We start from the raw sequence: 19,320 nt of genomic DNA on the forward strand, positions 1-19,320 counted from the left end.
TATATAAGGCTTTTTATTTTCAGTCTTTGTCAAGGGGCTCTGACGTATGGACCCCTATGGCACATGTGACTTATAGCATTCAGGCTTTTGTTTTTCTCCTGCTGTACTGTGAAAGGACTGTGTATTTGCTTCCTGCCCTCTTTTAGTCTGTGTTCCAGAATAATAGTTTAGGTTTTGGAGCATGTTCATCTGATGAACATGATTTCAACTTGGAAAAATACATCCATACATCCTCTTTTATTCATAATAAACATCACATATCCGGAGAGGAACATTAACAAACTGCCATCATTTCAGATTATAAAAATAAAATGACCGGACAGCAACACTTCCCTCAGGGTGCTGTTGTGCAACACCAAATAAATCTCATTCCATTCTCAGTTTTCATCACAGCTTTTCCAAGTAAGGCTTGGACTGATTCAGCAATACTTCATTGAGGCTGGTGAAAAGAAGCCTAGAGGAAAGATATTCTGTGTCGGCCATGCAGCTGTTTGAGTTCAGAAAAGGCCATGACATTAGTGGGACACTGGATGCACAGGACTTAAGTCTTTGCTATTTTGTGAAATGGGACACACTTTCTTTCTTTCTTCTTTCTTCTTTTTTTAACTGGCCTTCTTGAAACTACACTGACTGGAGATGAGTAGGTGTGTTTATTGCCTTTGGTTTTGTGGTGGTGGATTTGTGATTGTTTACTGTCACGGGGTGAAGAATCACACGACAGCAAGGAGTGCAAGGTAAGGCCCCGGAGGGTGGATTTTTTTGAGAGAGTTCAGTGTTCAGGTGTGGGAAGTGCTGGTGCGCTGTTTGTGGTGGTGTCCCAAGTGCGGAGTGTCCGTGCGTAGGGGGTGCTGATCGGTCACGAGCTTTCTGCAAGGCAACACAGAGAACAGCGTTAGCATCCAGTCTTCTGGAGTGATCACTCACTTGTGCATCAGTGGCGGCGGCTTATGTAGCCAAGAATTGATTGTCGGCAGCCGTGACCGATCGGCCGGTGATGAGGTTTCCAGGTGCTCCTCGTGCGTTTCCAGGGCGACGCTGATGAGGCCTCGGGACACGCGTCACATTACTCTATGGTGATCACTTTTTTCTTCTGGCCAGTGTCAGTGTTTCAGTGTACACTTGTTATGTATGGAAGCATATGGGTAGCAATATTCAATTTGGAATGTAATATGCAAAATGACAATGCAATATGTAAAATGGCAATGCATTTCTGTATTTACATTTACATTTTCCAATACATTTGCGCAACGTTTGGTGCAAAATGAAAATGAAAATTAAATTACATAATTTTCATTTGCCATTTCATACACTTGTTTTAATATGTAAAATTAATACTTATTTTAACGCTTTATAAGTTGCAAAATTAAAATGAAAATGTATTACAGAAATGATTATATAACATGTATAACATGTATAACATGTTCAAGCAAAAACTGTGGCAAAATTATCATTCAAATGCTATTTTTCTTAACTGCATTAACACTCACAGTCAAGACACTTACGATTGCATTTTCATTCAATGTCCCGCAATGAATGTAGCAAAATTCACATTGAAAATGCATTCCGATCCGATCACGTCTCCGCCCCTTCACGCCACGTCAATCACTGCGTGAACAAGGCAGGGCTTGCAGAAGGTTAAGAGACTCAGACTGAAATATTGAAGCCATAAACCGAAATTATCAAAACGTACACTTGACTGTGAATAAAAAATGAATAAAAAACATCTGGTGTTTGGCTAAGGTCTATGAGATAGTGAACTCATTATACAAATGCAGTATGCAGCAACATGTTTGTGTCTACTATTCAAATTCTGAGGACATCCTGAAAGTTTATTTCCTCATAAAAACTGAAGCTTGACAAGTTTGACATCTTATACAGTATTACAGAAACTGTGTATAGTAAATGAAGCATGCAGTCATTCTAAATAAGTAAGATCAATATTGCATTTTTGTCTTATAAAATGGCTGTTAAAATGTAGTCTTTAGTGTCAGCGAAGAACAGAAAACATTTGCCTGGCATCAAACATGTCTGGAAACCACAGACAACCAGTCCATTTATCTTTGTTTGTAAACCCCAACAATGCACTTCATCTTATTGAACATGATGTCACCAAACAAAGTTTGCAACTGATATTTGATGTAGGTGGCTTTAAAATGATTAGACAGCTTGTTATAAGAGAGTCTATGAGATGGATGAAGTGTGAGGAACAAAAAATTAAATAAAGGAGGGGAAAAAAACACTTAACAATGAGAACGACAGTCACACACTTGGCCTCTAAAGCCTGTTGTTGCATCACTGGGCTCTGTGAACATCCCTTAAAGCGTAACCAAAAATATATTTCCAAGTCACTTTCCAAGATTAATCTTAGAATAGATTTGTTAAGCTCACTCTCTACTGTCTGATCTTATTTGGGGCAATGACTTTCAGGAAATGATTTTGTGGGGCCGAACATGTTTCATTTGGTGTTCCTTTCATTGCTGGCATGCCCAGGCAGTATAGTTTTTTGGCTTTGAGTATGACACTTTGGATAAATGAATAAAAAATAGCCAGAGGGGTAATAACGCTCGGGTTAAGGCCTTGGGCAGAGCTATTGGTGTCACAATGAAGCAAGATGCGAAAATCAAAGGCTGCCCTTCAACCACCAAATTCTTGGCATCAGTGCTGCATACAATTAAGTGTTTGAACCCAAGCCTGCATTAAGTGAGGGTTGTGAATGTGCAGTTGAAATCTTCAAGTCTTGGTGGCTGGAGCTGAGTTACACACTCTGTGTGGTTTCTACATGTGCTTTGTTGTCTGGATAAAATAGTATGGGGTTTCCTGGCTAGTACTCTAAAGAATGGGTCATGAGTGTGAAGTTAATCTGCATAAATCATTCACGGATGTTTCTGGCAGTACATTTTCTTGTCCACAGCCTCCTTTTTTAAAAAGTCTTTCTCTGTGTTTTTATTTCCTCTCTTCTCCCTTGTCCTCCCTCTGTCTCAGGTTGTTCCTGAAGAGCCACAGCGGGACGGCGGGCAGACAGAGCAGTCTGGTGATCCATGGCGCTGACTTCAGCACTAAAGACATGGACAATGACAACTGCACATGCAAGTGTGCGCTGATGCTCAGTGGGGGTAAGGCTGAAAACCTCTGTTTTAGCTCACTCCTGATTAATGTAGTCATTTAAACATCTATTCCAGCCGTGCAGGCTTGTTCTTATTCCATGGATACACTAGCCATGATGCTCGAGATGATATTGTCATTGCTTTTAAATACATTATAGCACAACTGGAGAAGTAGAAAATATCATTTTTTCCAAATTTTACCAAACAGCATGAATTATTAAGTAATAAAAAAATAAATAAATAATTCAAATAAACTACTTAGAGCTACTATAATGTTAAGCTCTACATTTACTGTACTCTTCTCCCATTGTGAATTAAGACCTTTGTGAAGTGAGCAGACAGTAGCTCCAGTCTAAACACTGCCTATGTCTATGTACACATCTAGCTGCTGCGTATAGGACCACCTCATGCTGTCTTTTTGGCAGAGAAACTGCATAAAGCTTTGAGCATGTAGTAATGATGTCTTTGTGGACTTTCACATCCTGTGAGGAGTCTACCAGTATGGGCTGAGCACCAAGTATCTGTAGGTTTGTATAGGACTCCCACAGTCTGGATGCAGATCACAGTCAGCTTTTGCTTTCCATACAGGAAGCTCTCAGGTCTCAAATCACTATGCATCATTTTATAGACCAGACGTAGAGAGAGATCCTCTCCACCCAAATCTGCCATCACCTTCTCCGTCTTTGGTGGCTAAATGCTAAATGAGGCCCTGACAGTTTTTCATCTCTGAGATATTTAATATCAGGATGAGAGTAAATGTTAGCTTTACAGTATGATGACATGCATAAATCTGCTGTATGTGTAAGGGGATTTGAGCAATGCAATTAATAAAACAGTACTGTAGCACTGAAAGATTTTTAATGAAAGTTCTTCATGAAAAAACAGTGCGGAAATGATTGAAATTGTCAGTCTCGAAGTAGAACCCTCTAAATTCTGTAGCATAAGTGCTTTAATGAAAGACATATTGGTTCCAGCTCTGGTTTATATCATGAAATCAAACTTTTATCATTCTGTTGCCTCATTTCTTGTTTTGTAGTGTGGTTAAAAAGCCTATAAAACACATTCCCTAGAGACAGCCAGGACACTGGCCAGCTATAGGCTTGAGATGCAAAAACATAGTAACAAGTAGAATCAGCATCCAATCAGTTTACTCTGTCAGTGAGAGCCATGACAAAGGGCAGCCTATTTGGCTCACGGATGGCTGTTAAAATGTCACAGATCTCGATGGCATTTAAGCCTGTGAAGTGAAACTCAAGTTCTTCATGGGAATGAGACTTGCCAAAACAGGCACTCTGTGGGCACATTTTGTGTGTACGTGTCTGATTGAATCAACAGGCCAGATGATTCTATTTAATGCACAGAGAAGTTGTACAGTGACTCAAAGTTATTATTGTTAGCAAAAACTATAACTTTTTGGTCATTTAAATAAAGCTAAACCAAAATATAGGGTATTAGATTTTTTTATTAGATTTCAGTTAGCCTAGCTGTCAAGGCAACATTTATAATTTTTTTTTAGTTTTTTTTTTTTTTTGATTACTCAAATTAAAACTGAACTAAAATAAAGCTAAATAGGCATATTTAAAAAGTCCAATAAAAAAAAAACGTACTCGGTTACTAAACGTAACCTTGGTTCTCTCTAGAAGAGCGAACGAGTACTGCGTCTTAGCTAAGACGCTACGGGAAAAGTCTCTTTTCACGAAATACTGAAGCAAAAAAAATATCCTTAATTTTGAATTTTTGTAAAGCGCATTTGCAGCAGTACACAGCCATAGGCGAGACGGCTCGTTCGCTCATTGGCTTGTTCTGCGGCAACTGCACAGCCTATCGAGCGCGGGCTGATGCAACATCAGACCAATAAGGGCGCTTCGCGTCCTTCTTGCCACTTCCCGCCGAAACGGGTGTGGCCCAACCTATAAAAGGAGCTCGAAAAGGCTGACTCACCTGATTTATTTCATCGCCGAAGCGAACCAGAGTGAATCGTGCGCACGGCAGAGAACGCAGTACTCGTTCGCTCTTCTAGAGAGAACCGAGGTTACGTTTAGTAACCGAGTACGTTCTCTTACGAGAGTTCTCTCGTACTGCGTCTTAGCTAAGACGCTACGGGAACCCAATGCTAAACGCCGTGCGCGCCCAGGATTTACAGTGCACAGTCACCTGAGGGACTCACAGAGAGTCCAGGACAGAAAAGGGGGAAAGCCCTCCGTCCCATATCTAGCAGCATCCGTAGATGCGGCAATATGACATCACACAGCCGAGGCAAGCCTGACCAATGTGGCAATGCGGGTCTTACGCAATACTGCCCATATAACAGTCGGCAGCGCATAGCGCTCATGAACTCAGAATTCCCCTCAGGGCCCTGATTCGACTATACCGACAGCAGCCTTGCTTGCAAGGCGGGAACCTCCAGGTTATAGAACCTGATAAATGTAGACGGTGAGGCCCAACCTGCCACCATACATATATCCTGCAAGGAGATCCCAGTAGACCTTAGCTAAGACGCTACGGGAACCCAATGCAAAACGCCGTGCGCGCCCAGGATTTACAGTGCACAGTCACCTGAGGGACTCACAGAGAGTCCAGGACAGAAAAGAAAAGTGTGCTCTGACGCCCAACGGGCACTGATGGCCCCTGGAAGCATAAGCTAACGCTATGGCGTCAACTATCCATCTGGATAGAGTCTGTCTTGAAACAGCCATTCCCTTGGAACGTCCACCGAACGAGACAAACAGCTGCTCCGTCTGCCGAAAGGCAGCAGAGCGAGACACATAAGCTCTTAAAACCCTGACAGGGCAAAGAAGACTTGAGTCTCTATCCTCTCCTGACACCGGCAGGGCTGACAGGGCAATAACCTGAGCCCGAAACGGCGTGTTGAGGGATTTCGGCACATAACCGTGCCTAGGTTTGAGTATGACCCTTGAGTCATTAGGCCCAAACTCCAAGCACGACTGGCTCACCGAGAGCGCGTGCAAATCACCCACACGCTTCACCGTGTGAAGAATACTGTCTTGAACGACAGATGCTGAAGGCTAACCGATTGGATAGGCTCAAAAAGGGGGACCCTTCATGGCCTCCAAAACCGCCGCGAGGTCCCACATAGGGACTGACGGAGGTCTGGGAGGATTCAGCCTCCTAGCTCCTCTGAGGAACCGGATGACCAAATCATTCCTTCCTATTGACTGACCGAGCGCTGTTTCAGAAAACGCTGCGATGGCCACCACATAAACTTTGAGCCTGGATGGGGCTCTGCCCTTATCCAACAGCTCCTGTAGGAAGGAGAGAACCTCCGTCACCTCACAACTAAGGGGTGAATATCCTCGAGCTGTGCACCAGCTGGAGAACACTGACCACTTCGAGGCATACAGACGTCGTGTCGACGGAGCTCTAGCCTGAGTGATGGTATTCAGCACTCCCACTGCGAGATCAGCGGGTAACCGTTGAGCGCCCACACATGGAGGGACCACAACTCTGGTTGAGGGTGCCAAATCGAGCCCCTGGCCTGCGAGAGGAGGTCCCTCCTCAACGGTACTGGCCACGGGGCGACATCTGCTAACTGCATCAAATCTGGGAACCATGGTTGGTTCCTCAAAAGAGGTGCTACAAGCAGTATTGAACATCTCATTTCTCTCACCCGTTCTATCACCTGCGGAAGGAGGGAGACGGGAGGGAAAGCATAAAGCGGGCAGCACGGCCATTCCCGTGACAGCGCACTTTCGTTCTTGGAAAAGAACGCAGGGCAGTGAGCGTTTTCGTGGGACGCGAAGAGGTCCACCTCCGCCCTGCCAAATCTCTCCCACAACAGCCGGACTGTTTGCGGGTGTAGAGACCATTCGCCTGTAGGAACATTGCCTCTGGACAGCCTGTCTGGACCCAGATTCTGTAGCCCAGGCACATGCACTGCCCTCAGCAAACGCATGTCGCGCTGAGCCCAAACCAGGAGGCGTTCTGCTAGCTTGTACAGGTTTCAGGACCCGAGACCGCCCTGGCGATTTATGTAGGACACCACAGACATGTTGCCCGAACGGACTTAGACGTGGTGATCCTTGATTTGGGGACAAAAGTGCATCAGCGCATTCTCCACTGCCAGCATTTCCAGACAGTTGATATGATGGAGCTTTTCCCGTTCTGACCATAGGCCAAAGGACGGTCTGCCCTCGAGCAGCGCTCCTCATCCCGAAGTGGAGGCGTCCGTCGACACCATCTTCACATTCGGGGAAGTCCCCAGGCTTACACCTGATCGGTACCAACCGTTCGCTGTCCAAGGTGCCAGAGCTGTGACACAGCTCTGATTGACCTTGAGATGCAGCCGGCCAGACGCCCACGCTCTGCGCGGCACCCGCGTCTTCAGCCAGAACTGCAGGGGAAGCATGCGGAGCAGGCCCAGCTGCAGAGCCGGAGATGCTGAGGCCATGAGGCCCAGCATCTTCTGACAGTGTTTGAGCGACACGGTCGCGCCGCAGCGGAAAGAACTCGCTGCGCGCTGAATGCCCATCACGCGCTGTGGTGACAGCCGCGCCGTCATGGAACACGAGTTCAGAACTATACCCAGAAACAGAATCGTCTGACTGGGGTTCAGCGAACTCTTCGCCCAATTGACACTGAGGCCGAGCTTCTCGAGGTGATCGAGTAAAACGGCCCTGTGGTCCACGAGCTCCGCTCGTGATCGGGCCAGAACCCGCCAGTCGTCCAAATAATCCAGCACTCGCATGTCTCTGAGTCTAAGAGGAGCGAGTGCTGCATCCATGCCACGGACAAGCCGAACGGCAGGACTGTAAACTGGTATGCCTGGCCCTCGAAGGCGAATCTCAAATATCGCCTGTGGTTTGACGCTATCTGTATTTGAAAATACGCGTCCCTCAGATCTATTGACATGAACCAGTCCCCTCTGCGAATCTGCGCGAGGAGTTTCCTGGTCGTAAGCATTTTGAAACTGCGTTTCATCAATGCCTTGTTCAGCTGTCTTAGATCCAGTATGGGCCAGAGACCCCCGTCTCTCTTGGGCACCAGAAAGTATCTGCTGTCCAGCCCCCCCCTCGCTTTGAGCTTGAGACACAGGCTCTACAGCCCCTTTGCTCAACAGTTTTGATATTTCAGCCCGAAGTATGTGTGCTACTTCTGTTTTGACCGTAGTTTCGACGTGCGCTGAAAAGCGCGGAGGGCGTCGAAAAAACTGTAGCGAGTAGCCTCTCTTTATAATGCCTAGCACCCAATCCGAAACCCCTGGAAGCACTGACCATGCATCTGCATGAATGGCTAAGGGCTGGATGCGAAGCGCGCTCTGTTGACCGGGCAACGGCGGCGCTCGGGTGTGCTGCGCATTTGAGGCGGGGAGCGCGCTGATCACAGCGGGCAGATCGCTCCTCCTCGACCCTGTCCTGGCGCTTAACCGACTGGGGGAAGGCTGAGCAGGTCCCGTGGGACTCGATATGTCTGCGAGTAACTGTGGGCTGCATATGTGCACATTTACCACTTTCAACTCGCTGTCTGCCTGTGCAGAGCGTACGTGCACGGGCCTCGTTTTTACAGAAGCCACGCGCCGTATGTGACATAGTGTATGTGGGCACTGGGGAGTGGGCACGTTTACTATGCGGCGCGCTCGACCGATCTGTGTCGATCTTATGTGCGCGAGCCCTGTGTGCAGGGCTGTGCTTACATGTGGAGATGGGCACTGAGGAGTGGGCATCGTCACTGCATTCATAGCACCATCGGCCGTGGCCGGACGAGCGTGCACGGGTTTTGTTTTTACAGAAACCACATGACGCGTGTGACATAGTAATTGTGGGCACTGAGGGGTGGGCACGCTTACTATGCAGTGTGCGCGATCGACTTGAGTTGCTTTTATGGGCGCAGGCCCTGTGTGCAGGGCTGTGCTTACATGTGGAGATGGGCACTGAGGAGTGGGCATCGTCACTACATTTATAGCACCATCGGCCGTGGCCGGACGAACGTGCACGGGTTTCGGTTTTACAGAAACCACATGACGCGTGTGACAGAGTGATTGTGGGCACTGAGGAGTGGGCACGTCTACTATGTAGTGCGCGTGATCGACTTGAGTCGCTTTTATGGGCGCGAGCCCTGTGTGAAGGGCTGTGCTTATATGTGGAGATGTGCACTGAGCAGTGGGCATCGTCACTACATTTATAGCACCATCGGCCGTGGCCGTGACACCAGAAATTACACCTTTTTCGGGAAATATCTGGGTAGCCGTGATAACGGTTTTTGTGTGCAGGCAAGCGGGCAACCGTACAGGCTTGCGCATTGCAAAAAACGCTGAAACAGTCACAATTCCTGGAACTGAAACAGCGGCGCGCTTGGGTGAGAGCTCGGCCACAGCGGAACTCGTACACCTGCGCTTCGATGAAGCAGCCATCGTTAGTAGTGCCGACGCAGCGTCACACAGCAGGCTTTAGATGGCAACACCGCTTTTGCCGCCGTCCAGCAGAGGGCGGACAAAGGTGCGTCGCTATCGCCTGTTCCACCGGCGGAAGTGAGTGGTAGTTCCTGTTTTTAGCATCATCAGTGTGGAGAATGCTAGTGAGACAGACGAACGAGTACGCGCTGAATATGGAGCGTTCCAAGCCTTCGCCACCTCTTCGTGAAGCTCAGGAAGAAATGAGGCGGGCTTTGAGAAGTACGCTCATCCGAAAGGGAAATACCATCCAGCCGGGAACGAGAGGGGGGCGCTGGTGCAAACCACTCACGGCCGAGACTCATCGCGGCCAACACGAGCATTCGCCCCGGCTCCTTCTCGATGTCAGCTCGTCTGCTGGGCTTCTGAGCAGAAGGCGCGAGATCCTCGGAGCTCGCCCAGCCCTCACTGCCCGAAGCTAGCAGAGAGCGCGTGTCCTCTTCCCCCGACGCGGCCCTGAGATCGACTTCCTCGGACGACGCACCGGCAAACATCGGGCGCTGCCCACCGGGAAGCGATGCAGGGGGGGCCGGTGAAGCAGGGCGAACCGGCGAGCTCGGTTGAGCTGAAGACGGTTCCGGAATCCGCTGGAAGCGATGCTTTTACGGCGCCTCAGCGCAGCGGAGAATGCAGGCTCAGAGAAAAAGGCCAGGTGAGTCCTCAGAGTCACCATGGCAACAGCTCGCAGTGGGGGCATCCGCCGTCAGCGAGCGCGAGCGCTGCATGATCTTCACCCAGGCAGGAGACACAGATGACGTACCGGTCTCCCTCGCTGAGTGGGGCTCTGACGAGCCGCAGGAAGGCATCTTAAAAAAGACGCAAGCTCTTTTACGAGTGTGTGTCGCAGGGCGAACACACACACACACATAAAGAACAGCTTGGATATAACAGAATTAAAAAGGATATAGGCGCCGGATAGCGCAGCAGGAACGGCAGTGGAAGGCGGCGATGCCAGCAGCTTCAGAATGGCTCGTCCTGCTGATGTGCTTTCTCAGATGGCGCTTGCTTCCTCCGTGATCCAGCGATGCGTGAGCTTCGCTGAAGAGATGAAAAATCAGGTGAGTCAGCCTTTTCGAGCTCCTTTTATAGGTTGGGCCACACCCGTTTCGGCGGGAAGTGGCAAGAAGGGCGCGAAGCGCCCTTATTGGTCTGATGTTGCATCAGCCTGCGCTCGATAGGCTGTGCAGTTGCCGCAGAACAAGCCAATGAGCGAACGAGCCATCTCGCCTATGGCTGTGTACTGCTGCAAATGCGCTTTACAAAAATACAAAATTAAGGATAATTTTTTTGCTTCAGTATTTCGTGAAAAGAGACTTTTCCCGTAGCGTCTTAGCTAAGACGCAGTACGAGAGAGCTCTCGTAAGAGAACCATAATGTAAACTTATAATGCTATATATAAGGGATATTCAATTAAATTACCAAGAGGTCCGGTCTACTTATTTACTTCCCAGTGGAGGTCTGGACAGTGTGTGTACATATATATGTGTGTGTGCGTGTGTGTGCGTGTGTGTGTGTGTGTGTGTGTGTGTGTGTGTGTGTGTGTGTGTGTGTGTGTGTGTGTTCTTGTTTTTGTGGCATATCAGGACACAACTCTGTATAATGACATGGGTATGACACAGGTATTACAAGGAGAGGGTGACTTATGAGGACATAACCCATGTCCCCATTTTCAAAACACTTATAAATCATACAGAATTAGTTTTTTTGAGAAAGTAAAGATGCACAAAGTTTCCTGTGAGGGTTAGGGTTAGGTGTAGGGTTGGTGTAGGGCCATAGACCAGTTTGTACAGTATAAAAACCATATATATATATATATATATATATATATATATATATATATATATATATATATATAATGATCTTAAAGCTAGTTGATAAGAATTGGAGGCAAAATGAAGTATTCAAACTTTAAATATAATTAATTGTCCTCATGTTGTTTCAGACCCATACATGTTTATTTTGTGTAAAATGTGTAAATGGATGTCTGTCAAGCTCCAAAAAGGGCCAAAAAGCATCATAAAATTACTTTTTATGGTTATATTGAGTCTAAAGAAACCATATGAAAGCTCTATGTAAGTTGATGAACAAAAAAAATCTTGCTTTGAAGCCGTGGTCATCATTCAGTTTAATTATATGAAAAAAAACATGAACATTTTACTGTAAATAACTAATCTTGTGTTCCATGGAAAGTCATACAGCTTTTAAAAGACATAAATATGAGTAAATGATGACAGGATTTTCATTTTTGGAGTCAATTTCTTATATTTCAAGCCCATCATATCAGGTCATCTCTGAGGGACATGCTATTAAAAGCACATCTGTCAAGGCAGGCATTAACAGAAATAACCCTTCGAAATCCACAGAAGAGACTTCTCAAACATAAAAATCAGTTATGTTTGACAATGTGATTGGCACATCCTATTTTCTCTGTTACCTTCAAATATATATATATATATATATATCCTCTTTCCCTGAATACCTTAAAGGTTACCGTTCCATTCACTCCTCACAGTGACCACATAGCACCTGCATACTGTTGTATCCAGCTTCAAAGTTGCCTGCATAGTCTGACGAATACACTACTAGACTGTCAGCAATAAAAATAGTTGATCATATAAAATAATCACCAATATAGTATCACACAAATAGAAGAACTGTTGTTTTAGGCACCTAGGTTCAGAAACCTACTTAACCCAGAGCAGTTAAAATTGGCTTTTTATGTGATGTGGTTTTATTTATTTTTTTATGAGATAAGTAATTAAAATGACTGTTACAATTTATATAATTTATATTGTGTGATATACTATACTGTGATATGCATTTATTTCAGGATAATGCAATACTATGTATAACTATAAACGGTTGTTCCCAATTGTAAATGTTTGTGTTTTAGGATGGTGGTACGATGCCTGTGGCCCATCCAACCTGAACGGGGTGTACTACAGACAAGGACATCATGTTGGAAAATTCAATGGAATCAAGTGGCACTACTTCAAAGGCCCCAGCTACTCTCTCCGATCCACTGTCATGATGATCCGACTAGCCGACTTCTCGTAGTTCTCCACTACTAGGCAAAACCTTTTGGAAAAGTGTTACTTTTTGGCCCATGACATTATCAAGTAATGCTGTATCAGTGGTTAGCTGCTTGCCTTTTGGATAATGCAACATTCTTTTGAGATAACACCTCTGAAGGAAAAAGGAATCCTGTGAATAGGGGGCTGTCCTATCACCTTTATGGGACTATATACTGTAAGAGATGGCATGCTCTTTGAGAATTTAGGGCAGGAGCTGACTTGGCTGGGCTTTTATTTTTAAATATCAGAGGTATGAATTCAAGTGCCTTTCACTTGTCACTCAGGACCTGTGGACTGCTGAGGCAGGCACATCACCTTTGATGGCTGCATTGCCTTGCTCATCTGGCTTTCGTGTCTCCAAGTGAATTTAAAGCAGCTTGAATGTTCTTTAATATCCTAAAAAGGCCTATTAATGTTTAATACAAACGTGTTGCACAGTTATATTTGGGTTGTGATACTTTATTTCACATTATGTTTTTTTATCCCAGTATATTATTATTAGTTTCATTATTATTTTGTACATTATTCCTGTCAAAGTGAAGAAAACCATAGCATGCAGTATTAACAGTGACTTACAGTGCTATTTACAAGGGACATTTTCTGCAAAGAATAGCACATCCGTCCTCCAGCCTGACTGTATTGATATTGCATATTATTATTGGCTTTGAACTTTGGTGACCTTTTAAGCACATCATAACTTGGCATAAAATGTTGAAATGCATGCCAAAGATCACAGCTATTAATGATAGTATCATAAAAATATTGATCTAATATTAATCATCGTTACAACTGACGGAGTAAAGCCAATGGCAAAGATGTACTGGTGCAGTATGATACATATAATGATGTTTTAATTAATTCATACCATATTGTCTTATGAGAATTTGTCATATTAGGATTGTTTTGAATTTGAATGTTGCAGCTGTTGTCAAAAGCAGTGTTACTCTTACAGACAAGCTTGGATGAACTTATTTTAAATTTTTCTTTGAACCTAAGAATATAGGTTTGCGGAAGTGTTTAATAATTCTGAATGACTGTATTATTGAAACTAAATACTTTGATATATGGAGCTTAATTTGTACATGAAGTTTGTTTTTAGCGATCGTAGGGCCGGTTCACACAGACTGCGTTTTTGTTTCTTTATGCCACTTTTTTTAATGCACAATGTTTACACATATAAACATTCGCTAAACCACTGTGTTTGACTTGTTATGCTAGGTTTTGCAATTTTTTTTTTTTTTTTTTTTTTAGCATTTTGTGCTGAAAAATCAGCCATTGTTAAGCCAAGTGAAGTTCAAAGTTAAATCTGCCTCTTTTCCATTCCCTCCATTGTGTGAACATGCCATTTGGACTTTTGGTGACAAATGTACAATAAGGTTCTGTTTGTTAACATTAGTTCAGTAAATTAACATGAACTAACAAGGATAAACTTCTGAAGCATTTATTTATCTTTGTTAATGTTAATTTTAAACATATAAACTAATTATAGTTAATGTATGATAACCTCTGTATGCAAGTCTACTAATAATGTATTCCATCAAGTAATAACAGCATGGAGCATTTTACTGAAAAGTGTATTTTTATTGTAAATCCATAAACTGTCTGAAAAGTTGCAAATGGCATGTTTCATATCACAGTCCAAATACTGTCATTTAGTGTTTAAAATTGCTTTTCAGAGGAAAGCACAGCTTTAAATTTTTTATTAGATCAGAACCATCTGTATGTTATGAATTAAAAAAAAGATCTAGCTAAAGTAACATAATTTAATTTGCCATGTTATTTAAACACCTAGTCCTTTCTAACAATGTTCATGATGTTAGTTCAAATAACAAAATAAACTCAATGCCCCAAGCTTAACTGAATAAGCAGTTTTGAATAATTTATTACTGGCTCTGGAATCCAGAGTGTTTATTTTGCTTTCACAGGGCTATTTAGCATTTTCTATTTGAGTCACGTCACTCTATAGACACAGTATTTGCACATGGCAGAAGAAAAAACTATAAAGGAGCTCAATTTTTGGACAGAATGGGCCCTGAACAAGCAAGCCACCTTTGTGTCCAGAGCCAGCAGACTGTTAGTTCTCCGCCACTCTGCCATGACAGATTGCTGAGCTGTCAAACTATGCTGTCAGGACCCCTGAATCCCCCCATAGCTGACATTCCTCCACCCTAATTGAAGGGTTAAGCAAACGACGGGCGCTTGTAAACTGCTGCCTGTCCTTCAGCACCTGAGCTGATCCACTACACCCTCTGGAATGCAGCCGCCATCAGATGGGTACAGACACAATGGAGGACCAACCAGGCCATGTGGAGCCACAAAAAGGAGACTCAAGAAGCATTCAAGATGTGTGATGGATTCAACCCAACACATAATGTAACGGAAGAGGTGAGTCGTTATGGCTTTGCAATTCTGAGAAAACATATGTATTGATGACACATTGATATCATCCAGAGCTTAAAGGAAGGGCCTTTTATTTAGTCTCGGGTGACTAGGAATGCTAGGTGAATGCCTCGGAGATCCACTGGTGTTTCTGAAGATAGATCATTTCCTTTTTGCACAAGCTGAATAGAGGGACAGGAACCCCAGAGGAGGAGCACAACTGGTCTGCTGATGAGCAATGGGCCTGATGCCAGATCAGACAAGTAAAGTGACCGTACCTGTAGAGTAAATGGGAAGAGATAGCAACATCACACACCAGAACATGCAAAATTGCAATTGGAAATAAGACCACCTGAATAAAAGAAAAATATGTATTACTCAGCATGTTTCTGTGTATTCAAAGTTCCAGAAATAAACCAGATATAACCTTTTAATGAATAATGCGTCACAGTCCAGAAATCTTTTCCCGTAAGTTAGATTGAGGGAAGCGAACAGAAAAAAATATTCTGGAATTTCTTTGGCACAGGACCACTTGAACGTATTCCCAGGGTGAGTTTAAAACATGTTGAAGTTGAGGATTGTACCGTTTGGGGAAATTTTAAATCTTTTTATTTTTTATTATTAATTCAGCTTATTTAATTTATATTTTAGGTTTCAGCATCCCTTACGAAAAATATGTTTATTCAAGTGTGCTATTAGTATGCTTCTTTTAAACAAAAAATAGGAAAGTATGCATTTAGTTTACTTTTAATGTACTTCTCAGAAATGGGCTTTATGTGCTCCTCAGAAATATACTTAAAATTACATTTAAGTATACTTGACTTGACATGATCATCTGACATGAAAAAGCATCAAAACTGTAAAATGTTTACCGATTTTGAGGTAATAATTACAGTCAAGCTTTGGGGTGTTGATCGACTCTTTCTATGTTTTGATTATCATTCTGAATCCGATTCATAGTCTTTTTTTCAGCTTTTTGTTCAAAATGTTATTTCTTTATTTGTTATGAACACTATAAAGTGTTTAAAAAAATAATGCATGAAGCTTGAATAAAATGTTTTTGTTTACAAGCAGATTTCTTTGTTCTTTCTTTGGATGTTTTGTATGTTCAGATATTCATACAACATAATATATACACATTAAACCCTAAATAGGGACATACTGTACTATTATACTTAGAGTATGATGTAAAGTTTACTTAAAGAAAACTTATGAGTATACTTGCAGTATAAAACTACTAAACTAGTAGTTTACTGTCTGAGACTATACTTCAAATGTACAAAGTATTTAATTAGTTAACTGTCAGTAAACCTACAGTATAAGTTCACTTTTAGTATAATTGCAGTACAAACTACAAACATAGAGGTAAACTAGTTATGTACTCAAAATTTGCTACTGTTATACTTAAAGTATACTTTTATTTACTAGAAAGTTTTCCAATTTAGTCCCAAGGAGTATTGAAACAGTACACAAGTATACAATGTCAATGTCAATGTCACCTTTATTTATATAGCGCTTTAAACAAAATACATTGCGTCAAAGCAACTGAACAACATTCATTAGGAAAACAGTGTCAATAATGCAAAAATGATAGTTAAAGGCAGTTCATCATTGGATTCAGTTATGTCATCTCTGTTCAGTTAAATAGTGTCTGTGCATTTATTTGCAATCAAGTCAACGATATCGCTGTAGATGAAGTGTCCCCAACTAAGCAAGCCAGAGGCGACAGCGGCAAGGAACCGAAACTCCATCGGTGACAGAATGGAGAAAAAAACCTTGGGAGAAACCAGGCTCAGTTGGGGGGCCAGTTCTCCTCTGACCAGACGAAACCAGTAGTTCAATTCCAGGCTGCAGCAAAGTCAGATTGTGCAGAAGAATCATCTGTTTCCTGTGGTCTTGTCCTGGTGCTCCTCTGAGACAAGGTCTTTACAGGGGATCTGTATCTGGGGCTCTAGTTTTCCTGGTCTCCGCTGTCTTTCAGGGATGTAGAGGTCCTTTCTAGGTGCTGATCCACCATCTGGTCTGGATACGTACTGGATCCGGGTGACTGCAGTGACCCTCTGATCTGGACACAGACTGGATCTGGTGGCCACGGTGACCTCGGAACAAGAGAGAAACAGACAAATATTAGCGTAGATGCCATTCTTCTAATGATGTAGCAAGTACATAGGTTGTTATGGGAAGTGTTTCCGGTTCCGGTTTACCTAATTAATGCAGCTTAAAAATCCTTTAACGGATTTGGATAATAAAAGCATATTAGTATGTTATGTGTATGCCAGGTTAAAGAGATGGGTCTTTAATCTAGATTTAAACTGCAAGAGTGTGTCTGCCTCCCGAACAATGTTAGGTAGGTTATTCCAGAGTTTGGGCGTCAAATAGGAAAAGGATCTGCCGCCTGCAGTTGATTTTGATATTCTAGGTATTATCAAATTGCCTGAGTTTTGAGAACGTAGCGGACGTAGAGGATTATAATGTAAAAGGAGCTCATTCAAATACTGAGGTGCTAAACCATTCAGGGCTTTATAAGTAATAAGCAATATTTTAAAATCTATACGATGTTTGATAGGGAGCCAGTGCAGTGTTGACAGGACCGGGCTAATATGGTCATACTTCCTGGTTCTAGTAAGAACTCTTGCTGCTGCATTTTGGACTAGCTGTAGTTTGTTTACTAAGCGTGCAGAACAACCACCCAATAAAGCATTACAATAATCTAACCTTGAGGTCATAAATGCATGGATTAACATTTCTGCATTTGACATTGAGAGCATAGGCCGTAATTTAGATATATTTTTGAGATGGAAAAATGCAGTTTTACAAATGCTAGAAATGTGGCTTTCTAAGGAAAGATTGCGATCAAGTAGCACACCTAGGCTCCTAACTGATGACGAAGAATTGACAGAGCAACCATCAAGTCTTAGACAGTGTTTTAGGTTATTACAAGCAGAGTTTTTAGGTCCTATAATTAACACCTCTGTTTTTTCAGAATTTAGCAGTAAGAAATTACTCGTCATCCAGTTTTTTATATCGACTATGCAATCCATTAGTTTTTCAAATTGGTGTGTTTCACCGGGCTGCGAAGAAATATAGAGCTGAGTATCATCAGCATAACAGTGAAAGCTAACACCATGTTTCCTGATGATATCTCCCAAGGGTAACATATAAAGCGTGAAGAGTAGCGGCCCTAGTACTGAGCCTTGAGGTACTCCATACTGCACTTGTGATCAATAGGATATATCTTCATTCACTGCTACGAACTGATGGCGGTCTTATAAGTATGATTTAAACCATGCTAATGCTCTTCCACTGATGCCAACAAAGTATTCAAGTCTATGCAAAAGAATGTTGTGGTCAATTGTGTCAAACGCAGCACTAAGATCCAATAAAACTAATAGAGAGATACACCCACGATCAGATGATAAGAGCAGATCATTTGTAACTCTAAGAAGAGCAGTCTCAGTACTATGATACGGTCTAAATCCTGACTGGAAATCCTCACATATACCATTTTTCTCTAAGAAGGAATATAATTGTGTGGATACCACCTTTTCTAGTATCTTGGACAGAAAAGGGAGATTCGAGATTGGTCTATAATTAACTAGTTCTTTGGGGTCAAGTTGTGGTTTTTTGATGAGAGGCTTAATAACAGCCAGTTTGAAGGTTTTGGGGACATGTCCTAATGACAATGAGGAATTAGTAATAGTCAGAAGAGGATCTATGACTTCTGGAAGCACCTCTTTCAGGAGCTTAGATGGTATAGGGTCTAACATACATGTTGTTGGTTTAGATGATTTAACAAGTTTATACAATTCTTCCTCTCCTATAGTAGAGAATGAGTGGAACTGTTCCTCAGGGGGTCTATAGTGCACTGTCTGATGTGATACTGTAGCTGACGGCTGAATGGTTGCAATTTTATCTCTAATAGTATCGATTTTAGAAGTAAAGTAGTTCATAAAGTCATTACTGCTGTGGTGTTGGGAAATGTCAACACTTGTTGAGGCTTTATTTTTCGTTAATTTAGCCACTGTATTGAATAAATACCTGGGGTTATGTTTGTTTTCTTCTAAAAGAGAAGAAAAGTAATCGGATCTAGCAGTTTTTAATGCTTTTCTGTAGGATACAAGAACACTGATATTGGCATTCTACATAGAGTATACTTAAAAATATTATTTTTATATATACTTGAACTTTACTTAAGTATACTAAGTAAAGTAAACTATACTACTTTTAAAAAATATAAAGTATACTACTTTTTCATAAGGAATGTTTCATTCATTGTTTGTTCAAACTAGGTTTCATAAATGGTTGTGCAGGCACTGCTTGTTTAACAGATGAAAATAGAATTTTGACAGTGTCATCA

General features: G+C 42.8%; 1 protein-coding gene across 1 annotated transcript in view; it reads left to right on the forward strand.

Moving 5' to 3' along the window:
* Positions 1-14,441, forward strand: part of LOC132104191 (angiopoietin-1-like) — a 63,555-nt gene extending 49,114 nt beyond the window's left edge. Inside the window, exons 8-9 of the mRNA XM_059509470.1 lie at positions 2,983-3,113; positions 12,404-14,441. Coding sequence (XP_059365453.1) covers positions 2,983-3,113; positions 12,404-12,567 — 295 coding nt within the window. The 3' untranslated portion in view covers positions 12,568-14,441. The remainder of the gene's footprint in view (positions 1-2,982; positions 3,114-12,403) is intronic.
* Positions 14,442-19,320: the final 4,879 nt, after the last annotated feature.

This window comes from Carassius carassius, chromosome 25, assembly GCF_963082965.1.
Source record: "Carassius carassius chromosome 25, fCarCar2.1, whole genome shotgun sequence".
In the NCBI taxonomy this organism is placed as follows: Eukaryota; Metazoa; Chordata; class Actinopteri; order Cypriniformes; family Cyprinidae; genus Carassius; species Carassius carassius.